The sequence below is a fragment of the Glandiceps talaboti genome, chromosome 17, assembly GCF_964340395.1.
Source record: "Glandiceps talaboti chromosome 17, keGlaTala1.1, whole genome shotgun sequence".
Lineage (NCBI taxonomy): Eukaryota > Metazoa > Hemichordata > Enteropneusta > Spengelidae > Glandiceps > Glandiceps talaboti.
In genome coordinates this window covers 10057368-10081741 of record NC_135565.1, presented here as the reverse complement: position 1 = coordinate 10081741, position 24374 = coordinate 10057368, and the positions used below count along the sequence as shown (strand labels likewise).

The following is a 24374-nucleotide window of genomic DNA, read 5'->3' as shown; positions in this document are numbered from 1 at the left end:
CATCGGTTTACAAAGTACCCATTACAGGTATGACGTTTTACGAAATTTACGAAATTTACGAAATACACAATTCTGTACTTGCTACAACCTATGGAAAAAATACAAATAAAGATTGCGTTCAAGGGCTAGAGAGCATTTACGTTTGGGACAAATTTACATCTCATTTCCAGAGGGAGGGACAACAATTCATTACTCTCTCCGCCAGCTGAATCACATGATTCTTACAGTCACACGTGATAGTGTGTAAGACGGAACACACTTGAAATTTTTTTTTGTCTATCACATGTACCTTGCTGTCTAGGGGTTGTTGAGTTTCCAGTCTCGCGTCAGATCAAGAAAGATGAAATATTTACTTGTTGTGTTGTTGATTATCGGGGTAGCTCACGCTGAGCTCCAAAGGTGAGTACACCATCGCGTTGACTTGTCTGTACTTGCCATACGAATCAGGGAATGGATGCATTGTGTTGTTTCTGTGTCCCTTCCTCAATAATATCCGTGAGAACAGTCATGCCATGTATTAATTTTGTCAGTAACATAAATACACAAATGAAACGTGAAACACTTCCAGTTTGAACTTAGGGTAATGTTACAAACTGTAAGATGAACGTAGCTCATAGCTACTTTTGTCTGTGCAAACACAACATTGACTGGGTATTGTACTTGTTCCGTCGACAACAAGAACAACGCACGTCACTCACTCAGTGTTATGCTAGTTGCAAGTCGTCACGAGTAGGTGTGCTTAGATTTTATATAATGGGGTGTGGCTAGCACCCTTTCTTATGATACGTTTGCTAGTAACTGCTGAATAAGTCATTTTTTTGCCCCCCCTTTAATTGTCCACTCACTGATATTATTATTGGGGGGGGGGGGTACTTGTTGTTACAGTGAATATCAAGCCAAACGTTAATTAAACATATACATTGTAATACAACAGACTTGGATTCATTATCGCATGAAAATGAAAGTGCATAATTAGAACACCAATGAATGTGGTAAAGTAATGCAGTCAATTGCCATCTTTAAACACAACAGTTATACTAATTGTATATTTTTATTGCTTAAATAATATTCACTAGTACTTATTATGTCCTAGGAAGACATGTGTAATTTTGTCTGTCTTTCTATTATCTGAACTTTTGTGTAAATTCATTCTTCTGTTTTCATCTGAAAATAAATAACAAACAATTGTACTATCACAAAGAAAGTGACTATAAATTGTTGAAGTGTTTGTTGCTCTCATTTCAGCAGAAATGCATTGTATGCTAATGAGAAGTGTTGCAATGTTCACAATGAGTAATGCTTGAAAGCAAATTGTAGCAATTTTAAGATTGGGGGGGGGGAAGCATGAAGACTTTGTATGCTATTTGTAGCAGTTTTATCAGTAAAGATCCTTATATGGAAAGCATGAAGACTTTGTATGTTATTTGTAGCATTTTTAAAGATCCTTATATGGAAAGCATGAAGACTTTGTATGCTATTTGTAGCAGTTTTAAAGATCCTTATATGGAAAGCATGAAGACTTTGTATGTTATTTGTAGCAGTTTTATCAGTAAAGATCCTTATATGGAAAGCATGAAGACTTTGTATGTTATTTGTAGCAGTTTTATCAGTAAAGATCCTTATATGGAAAGCATGAAGACTTTGTATGTTATTTGTAGCAGTTTTAAAGATCCTTATATGGAAAGCATGAAGACTTTGTATGCTATTTGTAGCAGTTTTATCATCCTTATTAGGAAAGTTAGTGAAGACCAAGCAAATTTTTTTAAATTTTAAGATCCTTGCATTGATATATAAGCCTTATATGGAGAACAGGTAGACAGTGTACAAATTGCTGCAGTTTTATGATGCTTAAAGGGAAAACTCAGAGTTTTATGTTCATTTTAGCAGGTTTAAGACCCTTATATGGAAAGCATGTAGACATACATGGCTGATCTTCATGTTATAGTAGGGGGAGATGACCTCAACTGACCTCCATTAGTTACTTATTGTATCAATAAAAACTGTGTTTTGTAGATAGAGTTGATTTTTATCTCAAAATTCAAGGATTGATTGTTAATGAGCAAGGTTGCAATCACTCAAAGTATAACATGTAGAACATTATCAATTTATAGCAAATGGTACAAATCTGCTTTATCCTAGGGAGTTTAATGCTACTCCTAAACCCTAATTAAAAGCTAACTGTTACTCCTAAGCTTGAATATGAAATGTCTGTCTGTCTGTCTGTCTGTCTGTCTGTCTGTCTGTATGTATGTATGTATGTATGTATGTATTTATGTATGTATGTATGTATGTATGCATGTCTGCATGTATGTATGTATGTATGTATGTATGTATGTATATATGTATATATGTATGTATGTCTGTCTGTGTACATGTACATGCGTATGCGTATGCGTATGCGTATGTACCGCCATTGTTCTACTTTCATACACGTCATTCGTACTGTTACATAAAATATATGTTGTCACTATCACCCTTGGTTTTGAAAGCCTTATATTGTCACTATATCACCCTTAGATGGGGCTGGGTGCTGAGGGCTGTAGGCCATATCAACAGGAGTGTAGATGGAGGGGAACCTTGCACCCATGTACTTTCATTATCATTGTCCTCCATGGATCACAATTATAGAAAAAATGTAAGAACAATGGGATAAGAAAACAGGCTATGTTGCAATCACAGATGTCTGTTTGAGATGATTGCATTGGTAGCATCATCTTAATAAAGATTATGTGGGATTATTCATTTGTTGTGACCAAGTTTTTATAGCTCTGCCAAATAACCAGTTTTCACACCTTGGTTTTAATCCTAATATGAAATTGGTGTTTTAAAAGAATACCCACATTGTTGACTCTTTCTGTCTGTCAAGTGCATAATTCACATTTAATGTGAGACTGATGTGAAGCATTTGTTGAATTTAAATTTGCTGATTAAAAGTGTTGGTTGGTATATCAAAGTGCTGACCATCAGGGGAGAGTGGGGGTTGGGGTGGGGGTGGGGGTAGGGATTGAGGGAGAACCCTGCACAAGCTAAACAAATCAACAATAGTCCTGTATGTATTCCAGGATAGTACAAACTAATCTAAGATATTATTCATTTCAGAATCAAGTTGCACAAATTCCGTAGTATCCGTCGTCAGCTGACTGATGTTGGTGTAACTGAGAAAGACCTCAGAATGTCTGGAGTGATGAGACATTTCCAGTCACCTTTCCCAGAGACGCTGAAAAACTACCTAGATGTAAGATAAACATTTTTGCACAAATCATGATCTGTTAGGTTATCTTTAGGCAAGTTCTATGGGGATGATCACCAATAATTTATGTTACAGTAAAGCCTGTGGTTGATAGACTTGTGTAATGGCTCACTGTGGTATTTTAGATAACTTGTTATCCTGTGGTATTGAAACTTGATAGTACATTGGGCCAGTACATTGGGCCAGTAAATTGGCCAGATATTCCAATAATGAAGCAGGATGTATAGCTATCTCTAGGCCGTTAGTCATTTTTGTGTAAGTTCAAGTCAATTGCAATGTTTACTCTGTGCTGAAAAGTGAAAGAGACTGGCACCAATGTATTTTATGGAATGCATGTAGTAACACTAACAATAATCCAGGTTTACCAGTAATCAACCAATGAAAATAGTTCAATAATCCAGGTATTCTGGTAACCAACCAATGAAAGTGGTATAATAGTCCAGATGTTTCAGTCAGTAATCAACCAATGAAAGTGGTATAATAGTCCAGATGTTTCAGTCAGTAATCAACCAATGAAAGTGGTATAATAGTCCAGATGTTTCAGTCAGTAATCAACCAATGAAAGTACATGTAGTACAATAATCCAGGTGTTCAAGTAACCAACCAATGAAAATAGTTCAATAATCCAGATGTTCCAGTTATTCACCAATAACAAGTGATGTTATAAATGATATTTGTACTATTCTTTTTTCATAGGCACAGTACTATGGAACCATTGGTCTTGGTACACCACCACAGCCATTCAATGTGGTCTTTGACACTGGTTCATCCAATCTGTGGATCCCTTCTAAGAAGTGTCCATTGACTGATATCGCTTGTTGTAAGTTAACACACTACATATTAGATCTATGAATGCTCCCTGAACACTTAATGGACATTTGTTTGTTTGCAATAGAAAATGCATCCCAGAAAGAAATTTGCTAACTTTGAAAATAAGCTTGAATCACCCAGAACTTTGCCATATAATGTGTGCTTTATTCAGAGTACCGTGGCCAAAGGCCTAATGTACAGAAATCAATATATAAAAAAAAATGTGAATGTAGAAGTTTGTTGTGACGAACATCAATGGCACATACAAATCCACATAATAATAATAAAAAGAACCCGAAATTAGTCAATCATATTTTGATGTAAATAGAAATCGAAAAATACAAACTTTGCTAAATTATTCTGATTGTTCTCATCAAAGAATAAAATTTAAATTGCGAAGGAGACTCAAAGAAAATGGTGTGATATACAACATTGTCATATGAAAACATGTTATGTCCTTTTGAAAATAATGCAGATATTTGATATAAATTTTTACACAAAATTGTGGAGAAGTTGGGAAAGGGTTTGTTACCAGGAATCAGTGTTGCAGCCAGAGGGTTTTTTTGGGTCATTTGACACACATTTTTTGGACCTGACCCACAATTTTGGAAGTGACGGGTCATAGATGACCCACACTAAAATTGTATGTAAATACGTTTAGCAACATGACATGACAAATGATCATGTATATTGTAAAGATAACAACAGGGTTGGATAGGCAACTGCTTAATCATTCAGCAAATATCTAGCATGGGTCAGCATGTGGATAAATATTTTGAAAAACTGTACAGTGGTGCTACAATGATATTGGCACTTTTTTTTGTAATGTCCCCAAAAAATTGTATGATGACCCAGAAAAATGAAAGTTTTGGGACACTATGTCCCACTCACAGGGGCGTGTAATATTTCATAGATTGTTGTTTTCCAGGTCTACAGACTAAATATAACAACCTTTTGATTACTATATATTCCTACATGTAAAGGGAAGAGACAAGGGAGGACATCGATTCACGACCCTGTATAAACTCCTCTTTACGTCCAGCTATTTTGAATAATTAGCTCATTGCCGATTGGCTGTTCGAAACTACGCCTAAGCTTATATAAAGAAAGCCCTTCAAATCCCCCGGAAGCATCACTACTTTATGGGCCACCAAAAATGAAATCAATTTCAGTATACATAGATTCACAGTTTGACAGGGTAAAAATGCAGTTGTATTGGAAATCGTACAAGTGTACTCACCAGGAACCTATCGTGAACTTTTCGCGATCCATGGTTCCGGGTTTAGTGATAGGGACGTGCTTCTGAATTTGAAATGTAGTGGCCATCTGACGTCATTAGTCAACGCCCCTTTCTGGGCCAATCAGTAATGAACATTTGATGGCTCAGTACATCGTTTGACTTGCCTTTGACATACAGAGGAGTTTATACAGCGCTCACTTATTGTAAACGGTCCATTTTTCTTGTTACAAAAGCATTTTTGCCCCCAGTGGTAGTGTATAACTTTACTTGGCACCTATTCTTCATGTGGGTATGTTTTTGTTGCAAATGTGAATGTCAAATGTGCATGTTTTGTTCAAATTTGAAAGGTTAACGAAACAAGATGACCACTCTTTAATATTTCTTAGTAGTATAGAGATTGATACATTTGTAGCAGCAAGATTTGTACTATATTTTCCTAAGAAAACGGCATTCTAACAACAATCTATGAAATATTACACGCCCCTGTGGTCCCACTCTTTGAAAAGGCTGGCTGCAACACTGCAGGAATAGAAGGAGATAGAGAGCCGGAAAAGGAAACTTGATGATGATTTATTACTTTTTTTTACTTTTTTTAAAAATTGACTGACCAACCCATAGTTGCCATGAAAAAGTAATGAGAAACATTAAAAAAAATAGGGTCACCCTTAACAGGATATATGTGTTCGTACTTCTCTTCTCCAGTGATTCATAACAAGTATGACAGCACCAAGTCCAGTACATACAAGGCTAATGGTACAGCATTTGTGATAGAGTATGGTAGTGGTAGCATGTCAGGTTTTCTAAGTGAAGACACCATCACAGTAAGTAGTAATAGAACATTGCAGACTGCTAACAGGAAATTGATAATACAGCGCCCTCGCTCAAATTTGGGGGTATCGTCACCTCATATTACTGTTCCTTAACAGTTTGTCCCTTGGTTTTCTGTAGAAGTGTAAATCAGGGATGTTTCTTGTATTGTTCAGACATCGAGGAAAGCAGCAGTGCTCTATGATTAACCAAGTAATCTATACCATGTATACCCCCAAGGTACACACCGACAGGAAGTAGAGCGCCACCATGGCAAATTTCGGAAAGACCTATTATACACTGCTTCTTCTTCATGATTACTTACAGCTTAAAGCTGTACTAGCTGCAACTGAAACATTTAAAACTTTTGTTAGATATTATGACCTACTTGTAATATTGTACCATGCACGGACCATTTAGAACAGAAAATATGGAATATATACTCTGGTCGTTCTACGTCACGACAACACACGTCTATGTCATGACAACGCGTGTCTACCACATTGGTTCTGCTGTGTTTAAAATATGAGTCAAAACATTCAAAATTGTCATTTTTTCCCCCCAATTCTTCTTTGGTATTACTGGTGCTGGTATAATTATGCTATTCTCCAATATTTTTCTTTTATCAATATTTTCCAATATCTCCAATACTTGTGACCTAAGGGTTATCACTACTCGTCAAGTGACTCATAGTGACAAAGGCCCCTAGGTCACTCGTAATTTCCTTGGCTGAACGAAATTACTGGTGCTGGTATAATTATGTTATTCTCCAATATTTTTCTAATATCAATATTTTCCAATATCTCCAATACTTGTGACCTAACGGTTATCCCTACTTGTCAAGTGACTCGTAGTGACAGAGGCCCCCTAGGTCAGTCGTTTTTTTTCCTTGGCTGAACAAAAAAAATATTAGGGAATAACATCTAATTGTATTTTCTATCTGCAGAAGTATAACTCTTCACTTCTTATCTTGTTTGTTTAGGAAGTTAATTGTGGTGGTCATCTTTTCCACCCATTCATTGATGATATGAATGTTGGTGTCAATTGTACCCCTCAATGGAAAAATGACTACAGATAATAAATCCATTCTTCTTGCTCAAAATGTTATCCTTTTTACATTGGGAGTACTCACTATTTGAACAATCTGAACTCCTCAAAGCATAAGGGTTTGGACTAAATTTATGCACTTTCTGTAACTCTAAACTTGGAAATGTTTTTTGAATTCTTACAGATTAGTGATAAAGTCACTAAAAATCAAACATTTGCTGAAGCACTTAAGGAGCCCGGTGTAAGCTTTGTCGCTGCCAAGTTTGATGGAATTCTGGGTATGGGATACCCACAGATTTCAGTTGATAATGTAGTCCCTGTGTTTGATAATATGATGGCGCAGAAAGTTGTGGACAGTCCGGTCTTTTCCTTCTACCTCGACAGGTAAGACAATAGTAGTAGTAGTAGTAGTAGTAGTAGTAGTAGTAGTAGTAGTAATAGTAGTATATTATGTTATGATAGTGACATGAGGTAATAAAATACCTCCCAACCCATCGGGCTTAAAGAGCACCTTGAACAAAAAAAAGATACATTGACAATATAGAGAGCGTATAGTTGAAAAAAGTACATTCAGTGCGAAAGAAAATAGATTAACTCTGATACAACATTTCATTCAGTCGTAAAAAGCGGCTTCAATGAATTTTGCTGTATTCCTAACTAATTTGTCACTAAGTACTTTAACTTCTCATTGTCTGACAGTGTGATGTATTCAGTGTTATTTTCTGTGTTAATATAAGTAATATCGTAACGAGGCAAAGCCTATATGCTTGCGCAGGTTAGATTCATTTGTGACCGGCTGCCTCATGATGATATTGTAGATAGCACCCTCTGCGTGGAGAATGTGCATAATATATAGAATGTACATGCGTAGTCATTGCACCGCGATGTATCCTTGTGTCCACCCCAAAAAAACATTGCATACTATATTTGATGCGTATGCGTACTAGTTATTGAGCCGCTGTGCGAGCTATTACCTCTGTCATCATAAAGACTACAATGCAAAATAAAGTAAATCTTGTTTTCTATAGCATTTTGGCCACAAAATACACAAAGTCTATATATATACTAATACATGATATAAGTTTTGGATTTCAATAATTTAAAATACTGCTGATATACTTAAAGATAACTTTAGGTTGATCAAGCTAACACCTTGGTTAACTTATTCAACTTTGAAACCTTGTAAAGAAGCCCTCTACACTTGAGACATGTTCAGCCATTTTGGGGATTTCCTGCAAGGGTTTATGGGAAATTCCCAGGTGATGACATCACATTTACCAGAGTCTCTTCATCTTGGTAAATACAAGTGTACTAAAGGCAAAAATAAACTCTTCCTTTAAAGAAAATTAAATAATTACAAGCATGCCTATAATTTGAAGACATTGTTTTATTTATTGGAATTTTGTGACATAACCCAATATTTCTGTTTCTCTTTTCAGAAATGTAAATGACAGCCAGGGTGGAGAGTTATTCCTTGGCGGATCTGATCCAAAGTATTACTCTGGTAACTTTACCTATATTCCAGTCAGTAAACAGGGTTACTGGCAATTCAAAATGGATGGGTAAGTCATGTCTTTGATGTTTGCTATCCCATAATATGCACATTAGGAGAAGAACACAACACTGTGTTCTGTCAAAAACTCAAAACTTGAACACTACTTGGTAAATTTGGTTGTCTTGGCAGGTTGGTAGTAATGGGTTAGTTATGTTATCTCGTCTCTCTACACACTGGTACATAGTATACAGTTAACCAAGTTAGGGGACGTACATCGAGGCATGTTAGCACTGCGTTGTATTTAATACCATATGTCCTTTTCTCCTTTCGTTGTGATGACTTAATGATAGTCATTAGAATTGTGTCGTCAACTCTTATTTTCACATATACACTGCATTCACACTCAACCCAGGTCAAATTGGTTAGTTGTCAGGGGCAACAGGGTATCAGTTTGATAACACGTGTCTGCCATTGTTCTACTGAACTTCCCAAAAGCACTTTACTATATAGAACATATTATACAAAACTGTTTGCCTGCTCTTGGATATGGATGAAAGTTGAAAATTGAATGTAATATTTTGATCATTATTTTTTTTTTCAGTGTGACTTTGAATGGTAAGTCATCTCCATACTGTAGTGGTGGCTGTCAAGCTATTGCAGACACTGGGACTTCACTATTGGCTGGACCAACTAAAGAGATTGAAGCCCTCAATAAAGCAATTGGGGCTACCCCTATTCTAGCAGGAGAGGTGAGTTCATCTCACAGCACCCGTCAATACTGAGCTGTGGTGTTTTTGACCTGTGTGTGTGTGTGTGTGTGTGTGTGTGTGTGTGTGTGTGTGCGTGTGCGTGTGCGTGTGTGCGTGCGTGCGTGCGTGCGTGCGTGTGTGTGCGTGCATGTGTGCATATGTCTGTGTATGTGTGTGTGCGCGCACATGTGTGCATGTATGTGTGTGTGCATGTGCGTGCATGTGTGCGTATGTCTGTGTGTGTATGTCTGTGTGTATGTCTGTGTGTGTGTATGTCTGTGTGTGTGCATGTGCATGCGTGCATTGTTTAATGTAAGTGTGGGTGTGGATGCGATTTGTGTGAGTGTGTATACAGGTTGTGTATGAAGCTGCTCATGTGTGGATGTTGTGTGTGCATGTATTTGTAAGAGTGCATTTTTGCATTTGGGTGTGGCGGGGTTAAACTACCTTTATCACAACCATACAACACATGCACAGCTAAACATACACCACTAAAGTCTAGCAGGCAGGTAACATTCTTGTAACAGTGCTGTTACAGCACTGCTGAACATACTGCTACAGCAGAGTAATTAACCACAGCCAGGTAACTGGCCTATTCCTTACAATGCTGTAGTGTTACAGAAATGCTACAGGTATGTAACAGTCCAGTTATGTAACAGGGCTGTAGACATTTAGTGGCACATCATTTTCTGTTTGAGTCACTGAGTTCTCTTATTTGATACAAGCTCTGTACTAATTCCATATATTTAATAATGTATTTTATCTTGTTTTCTTTTTCTAGTACACCGTGGACTGTAATAAGATTGACTCACTCCCTGATATTGGTTTTGTCTTAAATGGTAAAACATTCACATTGAAAGGCAAAGACTATATTTTGAAGGTATGTTTGTTTGTTTGTTTGTTTGTTTGTTGAGAAACAACTCAAAGATTGGAAGCCATTTTTATACTCATTCAGTGAAAGGATAATTGGCAATAGTCATGCACAAAGATAAACACATTATCAACAGAAATACATAATACTCAGCTCAGCATTTTGGGACCCAGAGACTTAGATTCTATTTCATGGCTTGATAAGAACAGTTTTATGGCCTCTTTATGTGTACATGAAATGTCAGGGGAACTTCAAATTTGTTTATGAATGTGAACTATTATGTAAAGTGGTAATACAACTGTTCTTACCAAATGATGTAATGTAATACAAGTATATCTGAAGTTCCAACATGCTCTGCCAAGTCCAATTCATTTGTTTGTTCTCCCTGTTTGTAACAAGTTCCACTTGTCCGTGCTTCCCTGTCACTGATTGTACTATACTTTCATGTCTGGTTCATCTATCTCTCATCGGTAACAGTGTTACTGACTTGATATGTTTTGTTTGTTGCTAGGAAACCACCATGGGTGTGTCTATCTGTCTGAGTGGCTTCATGGGTATTGACATACCTCCACCAATGGGACCTGTCTGGATCTTAGGAGACATTTTCATTGGAGCGTTTTATACCGAGTTTGACCGTGGTAACAACAGAGTGGGATTTGCTACAGCTAAATAAATGACAAGGCTGTCAAAATGCAAAACTAATCTGCATAATTTAATTTGCAAAAGGAAAATATCAATGTTTTCTTGTAAAATTTAAGTTCAGTGGTATCACAGACATTGTAATTTAACCATCTGTCTGTCTGTCTGACAGTCTGTCTGTCTGTCTGTCTGTCTGTCTGTCTGACAGTCTGTCTGCCTCTCTCTATCTGTCTGTCTGGCTGGCTGTCTATGTATAAAGAGTGTGGTGCGAGGTTTATGCCTAACTCAAAAATACATTTAGATATATTTCCCTCTTATTTTTTTCATTCAGCTAAGGAATATCAAGTGACATTAGAGGTTTTGTTACTACAAGTCAAAGACGAGTAGTGCATCTATGTCATGGTGTTTTCTTGGAAACTGATGACTTAGCCTATATACTGAGCTAATATTCGATGAAACGTTGTACCTTTCAGATCTTCTTTCATAGTAGTACAAAGCAAAACAAAGAGATGAGAGATATTCAAATTAGGCCTACAAAATCATAAATATTAAAAACACGTAAATTACTGGCAGTATAACTGTAATAGGAAAAAGGGTACAGTTATTTGTTGTAATTAATTTGTATATACACTTCCCCAGTAAATTCCTTATACTTGATTTGATGTACATACCAGATAAGACGAGGAAAGTTTGATAGATTGTCAGCAGTTGTGCTACGCCGTCATTGGCTGCATCATTTTGATTTTATTAGCATTTCATTAACTTGTATTTTCTATCTGCTTAAGCATCATTCTCATCTTTTAGCGCAGGAATCCAGTAAGCTGTTTTACGTCTCGCAGCAGATCTCATGAGATCCCACGTGAGCTATTACATGCATAGCAACCATTGCATCTATAGCAATCATGTTAGGGTGGTCAAACTGAAAGTGTCAAATGCTTAGCAACACTATTGTTCTCAACATCATTGCACATGGCCATGGTGAAAGCTTGACCACGATCACATGTTTGACAACTGTTGTTGCTAGGCCATATTTGCATATCTCGCGAGATCTGCAACGAGACATAAAATCCCTGATTGTGATTTTCATCTTGGTTGGAAGTGTCAGCTGTACTCTTCCCAATGGAAAAATGAAACTACAGATAATAAATCCACTCTTATTGCTAAAAAAAGTTGTACTTTTACCAGAAGTTGTTTGAATACACAAATCATTGACAGATTGCTTGTTACCATCACAACAGTGATGTACGTTATAGTTAGTGTTTGAAGGTCAAAGTTCATGCATGTGTCAAAGATCAGTCATATGTAATGTAAGTTTTATAGTCATGTGTTTGTTTTATATACTTTCCAACAATATAATGGTGATTGTTACCATATAGGGTCATAATATATTGTATGATACATGTATTCAAGATGCAATATACTGTAACGTTTGTTTGACAACTAAACATATCCGCAATGCTAACTAACATATTGGTGCCTGATTATATTTTGTGTCAACAGAAAAAACTGTCCTCTTGTAACAATTTCATGAGATCACCATACATATGAGTGTGATTGTCAAGAAAATTTGATAACTTTCTGCATAGTCTGTAAAATATGACATGTCATGCCATTCCTATCAGTATCCGTCAGCACTGGTTTAGATAGAAGACTGATTAGGGCTAAAGGACACAGCGTATCTGACGGTCTATGCACTACACTGTGTCTACGTACTGCATGGTGTGATACTACGTACTGCGTTTTGTGATACTACGCACTGCACTGTGTGATACTACATACTGCGCTGAGTGACACCGAGGTTCTTGTAAGTGATAATCTGAAATAGCCAATTGCATGAAAAGTACAAACATTTGATGCAAGGTGTTATATGTGGAAAGTTTTATATATTATCAAACTTGTTGCTGGAGTAATTTTAATCTTAGTCCACCAGTTAGTGGTCCAAGATTGATTTGAATCGTAAGAGTCTTAAGACCACCAGTCAGTGTGGTCTGAGTTTGATTTGAATCTTAAGACCACCAGTCAGTGGTCTGAGTTTAAAGACATTATAGACATCAAGTCAGGTAATTTAAATAACTTGATTGACGAGTAACTTAATAAATCTGTGTTCATTTCTAGTGTCTTTCGCACAACAAATATTAAAACAGGCTATGTATTTCATTGAATGAAATGTAAACTGTGTGGAGTACAAACATATCTCCCCAGTGTTCTACCAAATTGTATACACTTGGCTGCACAGTATTTTGTATAGGGTAGTATTAAAGTACAGTGTTTTTGTTGAAGGGTAAAATCTACCGAAATTCCCTGTCATTCTGCCGAGATTCCCTCCAAAATAATGGTATAACCTATGGGAAAATGTGCAAGTATTGCCAGGATTCCCATACATGCCTGAGCAAAAACACTGAAGTAAGATATATACCTTGAGTTCCCTTCATAAGAATTCTCTGTCAAATTATGGTGCAAGGTGTGGAAAGATGTGCAAATTTTATCAATTGTTACCTTACCTTCTGTTACCATGGTTACTAAATCTTGACAAAAACACAGCTGTATAGACTACCAGGTCAGTTTTCCAACATGCCATACTTCCAGTACAAAGATAGTGTTAGAAAGGTACGTCTTTTGATATCCTTTTGATAAGTGATTTGTAAATTTATCTTTGTATGTTTGGTTTATAAAGTCAAATAAATAGGTACCAGTTGTTGTGTTTTGTAGAATTCTATTGTTATTATCTTTTATAATCCCCACTCTCAAATTATACCCCTATGATCTCACAGCGACCCTAAATACTTCAACTCCCTGGGGCGCATACTATCCATTGCAGCCTTTATAAGCGCATAGGATTAAAGCATTCACATCGCTACCTCTATCCTACCAGGTCCCCTATTATACAGCTGGGTTGACTGGTGCCATGCCATGGGGCTCATTTGTGGTTCAAATCTTGTTCAAGAACGTTAATGTACCAAATGCCAGTTTATGAGGCTCTCCTTGCAGATTTATCAATCCATTTGTTGTGAACTAACCCCCCCCCCCCCTCCATGTTTCCGCCTTCTATAAGAACTGCAACTCGCCATAGAGGGCGCTGGTTCTTTGGCGCCTACATCGTAAAACCGGATGCACAGCATGATGAAATACTTGATGACGTTTCACAAACATATGCATTTGATATCGTTCCGCAACATATGCTAATTACTTTAACTTCGTTGGAAATGTTCAAACTTAAAAGGAAGTGTTCAAATTTAAATGTTTCTAATTCAGCTAAATTTTGCGAATGTCATCATGACAAACATTACAACATCCTATGAAGTTATTATGACAATATAAGAACTACTTTTTTGCGTATTAAGTTGACCTGACAATTACTCACAAATCGGAGGTCACGAACATGAATCTACGTAATGTTGTAACAACTAGTATGTATTGCACCGTGTACTACAAACGATCGTGATTGTGACCACGTACCATTACTGATCAACAATTTCAAGTGTCATCATGGCTTCATTATACAGTGCTGCATATTTCTACAATTTTTCAAGTTACAGTGAGGATTATTTCGAAAGTTGTATTGTCGACGAACACGCTAACGAAAGAGACGTTTTTTGGCCTTGGCTTGAGAATCATATGTGTCATAACAGTTCACGCGGTGATAACGGACCTATTTCTCCTCATATTTTCACATTTCAGCAGCATGGAACACTTACTGGAGGTAAATTTCAAATGTGTGAATACGTTGCCAAGTGAATCAAACGCTTGACCGAATAATGGAGGTATTTACGCGATCACTTGATGATAATCGAGACGAAATGACCATATGGCCGCACAGCGTCAGTAACATGGGGAACTCGTTACATTTCGGTCGAATCCCAAAGACCCAGAAGAACTTGTCATTTGAGGATACAAGTAGCAGACGTAAGTTTTTAAGATTAGACAGTACAGGGGAAAACAAAAACGAGAACCACTGGGACACCAGAGAACATTCGATGTTCAACAGCGGTCGTCGAACTCATCACCCTACGTCGACAGCAAGTACCGTCATGGGAAGTATACATTCCATCGTTCAGCAACTGTGTACGAACACAGTCAGATTCCAACCCTATGCTAAAACTCACAGGAACAGAGTTGCCAGCAACTTCCCCTTACAAGGATTGGGTTTATCAGATTTTTGCCAAGATTTTCTAAATAACCTTAATCTTGGCCACTGTAATAGTGGACACTTACAAACAGAAAGTGAAACGCCCACCACGATGGTTTCCATGCAGGATAGGTATTTGGCATCACACACTGAAGTCAAGGAACCAGACTTCAAAAATGTTTTTGGAGTAGCAACAGGTGATGCAAGTCCAGATCAAGTTGGGAGAGCGGAAGACCAGGGGACTAATATCGTTACTCAACAAATGACTCATGTAGTGAATACAGTCCATGACTGCAATCTTGTACAATTCACAATGCCTAAACAAAATTCTGCAAAATATAGTGACAGCCTGTATCAGATAAAGAGACAGACTGAAGCAGCTGTAGATACAAGCCAAATGGAGACCATTTCATGTGAAAATCCAGTTTCTGCCACATGCTACAAGACCTGCAATAAGTTAGCTGATAATGCAAACTGTGATAGTTGTCATAGCAACACAGATAGCCCCCAGTTTGGAGTCCCAGACTTCAGATTGGAGCATGAGGCGTGTCCAGTGCAGGAATCACCAAATGTCTGTGTTGAGCAAGTAGATAAACTGTGTGATGATGATAGCGTAGAAATAGAGACATGTTATATCAATACATATCAAGGTGACATTAATGGTGATGCTGATGTCACTTGGACACAACAGTTGGTTTTAGATGATGCAGATGAAAACAAGGGTGACTCTGAACAACCATCAGATGAAAAAGACTTAGCTGATAGCTACAAACAAGTTATAACTGATACCGTAGCTGATGATAATATACAGGATAGCTTTAATTTAGCTGACAATACTGTGTGTGAAAGCCTTGATGTTATCAGGGAAAACAATTTGAGTGGAGATCTTGAGAAAGATGAAACAATCTCAGATGGTGTCAGTAAACAAGGAACACAATCAGTGTCAACATTGTCATTCGAAAGTACTAACACTGAACTGACGGCAAGCGACAGTACTCAGTTATTGTTAGATCAAGTAGTCCAACGTTTGTCCTTTACCAGTCTTGCATCTTGTAGCATTGACAGTGATGTCAATTTCCTTGACGACAGTTTCCAAGACGATGGGAACGAAAGCAGCTGTATGGATGACTCTAATTCAGGTCTTAAAAACAATGTTTTATTCGTTATTGGCAGTTGTGAAGAGGATTCGGATTCTGATTGGTCGGAAGATAGCGACTTTGATGAACTGGATGATGACGCATTACGTGCAAACGATGCGTTGTGGAAATCGTTTACGTCATGTAACGACGCATATCATCCAATAGGAGGCTGGCAGTGTTCAAACACAAAATCCCCTTTAATTAAAAGTTCATCGTCCCCCGATATACGCAGTGGCAAGACCTCACCCTTGCACACAACTCCTCAGAATGAATGTGTAGAGACAGACAGTGAGACAAATACAATGAATGGAGTAGATAATATCGGATATGATTCTGGGAAAACACTTATTGAACGGACTCTTAGCATTGTACAATCAGCACCAGACTTACAAGCCACTACAGAAAATACACCCTCAGTCGGTCGTAAAACACCAAAGAAAAAGGTAAATATTTGTATGTAAATATAATCAAACTTATGATAATTACACCACTTATCATGTAGTATTGGGATCATTCCCTTCATCTTCAGATGAATTTTGAACAGAAAGACATCTACTTGTGTCCGTGCAGTAAGGTCGTCTCTGCCTATATAATTGCACAGCAGATACAGCCTTTCTGTACTAGGCTCAAGACAATATCAAAGCGTAGCTGCAGTGTTTTTATGAAAGAACCAGTTCAGTTTAGAATGAAAATTTAGGTGTGAAAAACATTTGTCTGGCAGAGTTACACAAATAAGGTGGTCCTAAACAAAAGAATTGTAATTCTTATACCTTGACTGATAGATAACATTAATGCTAAAACCTAGGATTGAATCTCTGGCCTTTAAAAACAGTTAAGTAGGTAAAATCTACCTAAGTTCCCCCTTGAAAATATGATACATGGTATTTGGAAGTCTAGGCTAGTTTTACGAGAGTTCAGTAAACTATTGGGTGGGTCCGTATTTTAGTTTTGTGTGATTCCTGTCAGCTCTACTACTTGCTGTGTCATTGTGTTTGAATCATTGCCTAAGTTAACCTTGATAAGATAGATTTAAAAGACAGGAAGTTTATGAAAGAGTACAAAATAGGGATGAGTAATCTAATTAAAGTGAAAGTGAAATGTGTACAAGTTGTATGTATGTATGTATGTATGCACGTACTTAAGTATATACTAGTATGTTAATGTATGTATGTATGTATGTATGTATATATGTATGTATGTATGTATGTATGTATGTATGGGGGGGGGGGTACTCCCCTTACATGTATATATGCCGCCCTTTGAAGTGCGTTTTCTAGCCCTTTGGTCTAAAATGGGGTCTGTTTTTTTGAGCTGAAGAGTCTAAAATGGGGTCAGCTTTCCATTATTCTTTATTTTGCTTGGTCTAAAATGTGGTCCATTGACATTTACCAAATCATAATTGCCATTAATTGTCCCAAAATGTTGCCTCCTAAGGAAAATGTGTTTTATCGAAACTTTCATCTTTTTAAAAACCTGTAATGGACTAAAATGGGGTATTGATTTTTAGTCGAAGTGGGTCTAAAATGGGGTCTGGGGTTTCCAGCACTGGCCACACACCCCTACCAGAGCTGGCCATTGGTACCGCCCCCAGGGTATGTATGTGCATATCAATGTGTATGTACATGTATGTATCATGTATGTATCATGTATGGTACATGTAGGTTCATGGTGGTGGGTTGTGTGGATGAACCAAATCGATATTGGATGTACTGTACAGTAATATTTCTAAAATATGTTTTGAAAAAAAAAAGAAGAAAAACAAAGGGAATTACCAACTAACAAGTTCCTGGTATTAACTATTATAAATAGCATGATATGGAATATCTAGGGATTATGTTACATAAGATCATTTACCATACATCACTCATAGGGTGTTTATAAATTCCATGTCTGTTATTAGTGTTAAAGGACTATGTTTCAATCCTAGGTTCTGGCATTAGTAGAGACATAATTATTTTTGTTGAGGACCACACCTAGAATTGTCATCCTAATCCAAACTATGAATTTAAAAAGCAGTGTTTTTGCTAAGGATTTGGTGACCTAGTAACAGAATTAAGGAAATCTAATAAATTTTACATACATGTATACATGTAGCATTTGTATTCAAGGGCGGTAAGTAGGTAAAATCTACATGTACCTGAGTTTCCCAGGTATTTTACCAGGGTTTCCCATCAAAATAATGAAAAGCTAAGTTGCAAATTTTACTTGGTTATCATTTCCCTCCTCTGTTACCAGGATAACACAGACCTTAGCAGAAACAGTGTGTGATGTGCATTTCTTATTCAATGTACACTTAGTTTTGTTTAGGAAAATAATTTGAATGACTTGGAGTGCTTAGGACCCAGGTAGATTTAAACACAGTTGTCACATTTCCCATGATTCAGTTCAGTTTTCTCACATTAGTGTTATCTTATCAGCACAGTACAGCCATCATAAGGATTACATACATACATGTAGTACCATTCTTTTGCTCAGGACCAACTTTTCCTTGTGCGATCTTCCTTAACCAGACTAAGTATATAATGTATCTTACAATGATATGAGAAATATCTAACCATGGGTTCCATCTATGTCTTATCTTTTAGGTTCATTTTCCAGACAATGAACGGTTGGTACAAGCACACACAATGGTAGCATGGCAGTATGCGTACAAAGCATGTCGTAAAGGACCCTGGGAAGAGTATGCAAGAGACCGGTGTCGCTTTGAACGCAGAATAGATGACGTTGCCATGGTTATAAGTCCTTGCCTTACACCCGACCACAGAAATCAGATTTATCATAATTTACAGAAATCTGTGTAAAATAAGTTGATAGTTAAAGTTCAGACATTCGAATAGACAGCTGATAACACTTGTATGCTGGTTACATTTTAAGGGTTAGATACACAGTGATTTTTATGGAACGTTTCACTAGATTTCACTAGATTTTATACCACATATATAAGCTAAGCTGTACACATTCAGACAGAAAATATAGGATTTATACCCTAGATAGATGTTCAACATAATAACACATCTCCATTGGTTTTATGATGCTCAAAGTGTGACTCAACACAGTAAGCATAACCACTTTTCCTCCCATTTTAGAGGTTTTGCATGACATGTTTATGATACGTTTTGTCACCATTCACATTTGCCTTGTATTGCAAGGCTTTTTATTATCGGATGTGCCTTGGCTGCACAAAGAAATGTTAGGGGTAACGGGTTGATATCTAATTATATCATACTTATTTTAGAACTAGATATACATATGTACATTACACGCTGTAGATTTTATACAACTATCATGAACCTGTAGACTGCAAACAGTGATAGCTGTGTTTTGATCTCTTCAACGATCTAGACGTTGTCATTTTAGTAAATGTCTTTCTTTGCACTATTAGATATTAATACATGCGTACCTGGAGATTACTTGCACCTGTGCATGTGCATACTAGTGGTATTTGCACTGCAGTGCAATACCGAACACATTATTACATTCTTGCAAATGAGGATGCGATTGTTTGGTCTACCCAAAAGCATGTGATCACAGTAAAAATTTATGGAAATTTGTGTTGGATAAACATGTCATAATAACAGAACCCCATTCCGCATGAGTGTCTGTGTAGGTACTCAGAGGGTATTCGTATGAGTGCGTGCAGTGTTTTCTGCTGGGCTTGTGAACGTTCTGCCACAGAAAATGCTACAAGCATGAGTGCAAATACTCTGAGTACGCCACACTTGCACTCAGCTGTCATTGGGATGATGGGGTACTGTCATAGTGTTTGTTCCAATGTGTCGTATGGCCTGCAATGGTTTAGTGGCAGTTTATCCAGTCTGTATGAATCAAAAATCACATCCCACCTTCAGTAAATTTGAAAGTACACAATTCACATCACAGAAATCTATAACTAACTTGTAAATTGTGATTACCATAATGTATTGGTGATTAACAAACTGTAAACTGGGAAATTTTTGCTAAAGACTTATTTTCACTTATTTCGCTGGAAAACATAAATGCAAAAATACATGTGCCTGTAAGTAGTGACTAAAATTCCCTTTTGTATATGAACACAATGTACCAGTCTGGTAATTAGTAAAATGCCTTCTTGTATATGAACACAATGTACCAGTCTGGTAAGTAGTAAAATGCCTTCTTGTATATGAACACAATGTACCAGTCTGGTAATTAGTAAAATGCCTTCTTGTATATGAACACAATGTACCAGTCTGGTAATTTGTAAAATGCCTTCTTGTATATGAACACAATGTACCAATCTCATAATTAGTAAAAATTAGTCTTCAAGAACTCGCTGAAGACTGTAAAATCGAAAAATTTTCTAGCGATAGGTTTACAGTAACACTACACGCGGCATGAAATAAAGCATAGGTTCCGTGAAATTCTAAACAGTATGAAATAAAACAGATACTTTGCTAGCAATGCTAGGGTTTTGATGGGAAAGGTGTATGGCAGTATCTTCATTCTAGAACTAAATATTGAAACAGAAACAGATTTGTCAGAAGTAGGGTTCTTTCATTTTCACTTGGCAGTCAGCCATTGGATTCTTTGAACTAATCAGTCAGACTTCTCAGTAATCAGTTAAAATACAAAAATGTACTATTGTTTAGTTCTGAGTAATCGGTGAGTTATCACGTCATTTATAGAATCTGACTATGTCTGTACTGTGAAGGTATTCAACAGTGTTTATTTACAGCCTACACAACTATTCTATCTATGTAGTTAATGTTACTGTATGCAGGGCTAGAAATTAGGGCACATACACTGTTGTCTCCGTAACATGAGCTTTTATTCTTAAACCCATTTATCTTATTAGGATGGTTACACACTACATACCCTGTAGGGAGAGGATCAGTTTATGACTTTAGTCAGTGTATACCAGTACAAGTCTCCCTAGGCACTCTGGGCTGGGGTGGGGTTAGTCTAGTTCCTATACAGAATTGTTACGATTTACACCTCCACTCACATATAGTCAAAGTTGTTACTCTAGAAGTCCTGAGATGCAATTTAAAATTCATCCACAGCCACCCACACAGTCATTAACATCATGTCTTTGTTAATCAGTCACAAAATTCTAACTAATAACACAGTCCCTCATAAAGTTAGTGTTTATTGGGGCAGTTATGTAATGTCCAAATATGGTGTATTTGTCAGCTCAGGATGCTACTTATACACTGTTTATGTCACTATAACAGTTGGGTTGTTTGAGGGACTTGACCAGACATGGTTTAGTTAGAGACAAGGTTGGCATCCAGACTAGGGTGGGATAGGGTTATAACTTATAGTATGTATGACTTCAAACACAATACATTTTATTGATGGTAAATTTAACTACTGTATACCGAAGGAAATCACATGAACCATGAAGAAGTTGCTTTCTCAGGAAAGACAAATGAAAGCACAGACTCTCTATACTAAATTAGTTTTATTGGAAAGTAATAATTCAGAAAGCATATATACTTTTTAATAAGGAGATCCAACTATAGTGTACACTATTTCATAATTAATATGTATAATATGTATTATTTATTAATTTGTAAATGTATAATCAATCTTTTATACAATTTTTATGATGAATGAAAATAAAATGTTAAATGATAAATAATGCTGTTTTTTATTATTTTAATGTTTTTTGTTACGGCTGTATGTAGTTTCCTCAGTAATATTAACAGGGTTCCCAAACTAAATTATGGTAGATTACATGGGAAAAAACTGTCATTTTACCCCTCCCCCCTCCCCATTCTGTTACTATGGTTCCCAAACTAAATTATAGTAGATTCTATGGGGAAACTGTCGCTTTAGCCTTTTCCTCCATTCTGTTGCTGGGGCTCTCAAACTATAGCAAAAACATTGTAATATATGCATACATATCTGAATTCTTGCAAACCAGAGCTTATTTTTCTTCTGTGACTCAGAAAAAAATCTTGAGAATGTGTCTTGGGCAGTGTCGTAAAAGAGGCTATGGTGTACGGTGAGTAATCTGTCATGTCCGTAATGGAATCATGTCCTGTGATACTGTCAGATTTGAAACTAGGAATGTTTTCAAAATTCGTGGGAATGAAAAAAAAGGGTAAAAATATATGATTACTAAAAATTATCTCTTGTATATATCTCATACAGTGTACAAGACTCAATTAATGTGTAAAAGTTAGTCTTTGAGAACTCGTTGAACACCAAATCACAAAATGTTCTTGCCGATAAAATTTAATTTTTCTTTAATTTTGCCTTTCATATTTGTCGTAAACAGAAATACGAGTATCCTCTGGTGAGGCTAAAAGATCAACTCTTGATAATTCAGGGTCATGTGGTGGGAGAAGGATTTATTTTCATGTTTATGGCATGACTTTTCACCCCCCCCCCCCCACACACACACAATGGACCTAGATACAAATGATATTAATGTTTCTCGTATCATATTGTAACCTTTGACCCTTGTCCTTGTGTACGTGTCAAACTGGTCCTGCTGTTGTAGGATGATGCAATACTAAGACATATTATAAGGTCATTGTATGCAAATCATGTCATATACATAACAGACATACCGTAAAGAATCATACCCTGCAAGGAATACTGTAAGTTTCTGACGTTGGTGGCGTTTCCCTCTCCCGTATTCCAATGTTTTTGTAACTGTAGTGTAATGGCGAGATATTAGGAATTATTTATCCGTTGCATTATATACCTGAATCAGAGGGAAGATAAGACTGGTGGGGATGAAGAGGACGGCAAGGGGAAGCGCCACCTACGACTGCATTTTACAGCTTGATAGACGACAGTGTTAGTCTACTTTGTCTGGGCAACTAAAAGAACCCTTAGCTTACTGCAAAAATGCATAGGTATTGCTGTTAGGCTAGTTTCGACATTTCACTTACTATGTTAGTTTTGTACCAAGAATACCAGACACTATATTTAGCACATACAAAATTGAGTTTATTGTACAAAAAATGTAACAACCAGTAGAGAAATACAAATCAAACGTGACCACCTAAACATTGACTTAAACCCCCCTCCCCACTACGAACTTATATATAGTACAGTACTAAAGAAATTTTAACTTAAAAAAAAATTCTACATTTGAATACTACCAACACAGTACTTGAATTACATAAACTGATAAGGACTATAATAAGGGGTACTAGTACATAAACTGACTATGATAAGGAGTACTAGTACATAAACTTACTATCATAAGGGGTACAAGTACATAAACCGACTATGATAAGGGGTACTAGTACATAAACTTACTATCATAAGGGGTACTAGTACATAAACTGACTATCATAAGGGGTACTAAATGCATATACGACTTTCAACAAATTCATTTTTTTCTTTGGTACACGTTAGAATTATTCTGTTCTTTTTTTTTATTACATACACCCGAGAAAATCAATTTTTGATTCAATCTGATCAAAACTTTATCAAGGAGGATACTCGGGTTGCTTTATTTTTCGTGTTTTTCGTATCCTCTTCCTTGTGAACGTGGGGCATTACCCTCCTCTTTAATTTGGGAGGAGAAGAGTAATGTCCAAAATAGATCTACGAATGGGGACATACATACTTAAATACTCACAGTAGACTTGATATACGATAAAGAAAACCAATAAAATAACATTCTAATCAGATTTGCTGTAAAGTCAATTTGATTACAACCCGATGTAGATGTCGGCTAATCGTTCATTGTTATTTTACCTTGGTATTTTGCTTCTATTGACCTTCGTGATGCATGTTTACGTTTTCGTCTGAGAAGAGGTGTCCATCAAGACGAAAACATAAACATGTATCACGAAGGTCAATTTAAGAAAAAATACCGAGGTAAAATAACAAAAATGAACGATTTGCCGACATCTACATCAGATTGGTTGCAAAGTATACCCCACATAGTGTTAGTATGCCACAAACAGAAAAATACTCGATTGACTCTTTATTTGAGAATAAGGGAACAAGTGTCACGACAGAGTTATTTTTGATAAAGCTATGTCACGCGTTACACTAGTCTCGGTTACTAAGACTCTCACCGCTGGGGGCTCTTCTTCCGGTCTCGTAGGCAGAGCCCCCAGCGGCGAGAGTCTGGGTAACCGAGCCTAGTGTTAAAATAGCAAAGGTTGACGAATAATAACTTGAAAAATGTGCGACCAACTTAGTTACTAGCCACTACAGGTTTGTCACCTGGACGCTTACAAGCCATAGCTATATTACAATGTGGTCAC

At 36.8% G+C, this 24374-nt stretch overlaps 2 protein-coding genes across 2 annotated transcripts; both read left to right on the top strand.

The window, feature by feature from the left end:
- The first annotated feature begins 243 nt into the window (after positions 1 to 243).
- Positions 244 to 13619, top strand: LOC144447934 (cathepsin D-like). The gene is made up of 9 exons (XM_078138036.1): positions 244 to 399; positions 3100 to 3235; positions 3947 to 4070; positions 6003 to 6121; positions 7339 to 7538; positions 8594 to 8716; positions 9251 to 9398; positions 10180 to 10278; positions 10781 to 13619. The coding sequence occupies exons 1-9, from the start codon at positions 341 to 343 to the stop codon at positions 10940 to 10942; spliced, it is 1170 nt and encodes a 389-aa protein (XP_077994162.1). The 5' UTR covers positions 244 to 340; the 3' UTR covers positions 10943 to 13619.
- A 688-nt stretch (positions 13620 to 14307) lies between these two features.
- On the top strand, positions 14308 to 21721 carry LOC144448231 (uncharacterized). Its single transcript, XM_078138391.1, has 2 exons — positions 14308 to 16616; positions 18759 to 21721. The coding sequence occupies exons 1-2, from the start codon at positions 14664 to 14666 to the stop codon at positions 18972 to 18974; spliced, it is 2169 nt and encodes a 722-aa protein (XP_077994517.1). The 5' UTR covers positions 14308 to 14663; the 3' UTR covers positions 18975 to 21721.
- Positions 21722 to 24374: the final 2653 nt, after the last annotated feature.

What these genes read in the sequence shown, in the direction of transcription:
- LOC144447934 (XM_078138036.1), top strand. Translation starts at nt 341, where the DNA reads ATGAAATATTTACTTGTTGTGTTGTTGATTATCGGGGTAGCTCACGCT. An exon ending in TAAGTGAAGACACCATCACA is followed by an intron (nt 6,122 to 7,338) that starts GTAAGTAGTAAT and finishes GAATTCTTACAG; the next exon opens with ATTAGTGATAAAGTCACTAA. An exon ending in TTTTCCTTCTACCTCGACAG is followed by an intron (nt 7,539 to 8,593) that starts GTAAGACAATAG and finishes TTCTCTTTTCAG; the next exon opens with AAATGTAAATGACAGCCAGG.
- LOC144448231 (XM_078138391.1), top strand. Translation starts at nt 14,664, where the DNA reads ATGGAGGTATTTACGCGATCACTTGATGATAATCGAGACGAAATGACC. An exon ending in GTAAAACACCAAAGAAAAAG is followed by an intron (nt 16,617 to 18,758) that starts GTAAATATTTGT and finishes CTTATCTTTTAG; the next exon opens with GTTCATTTTCCAGACAATGA.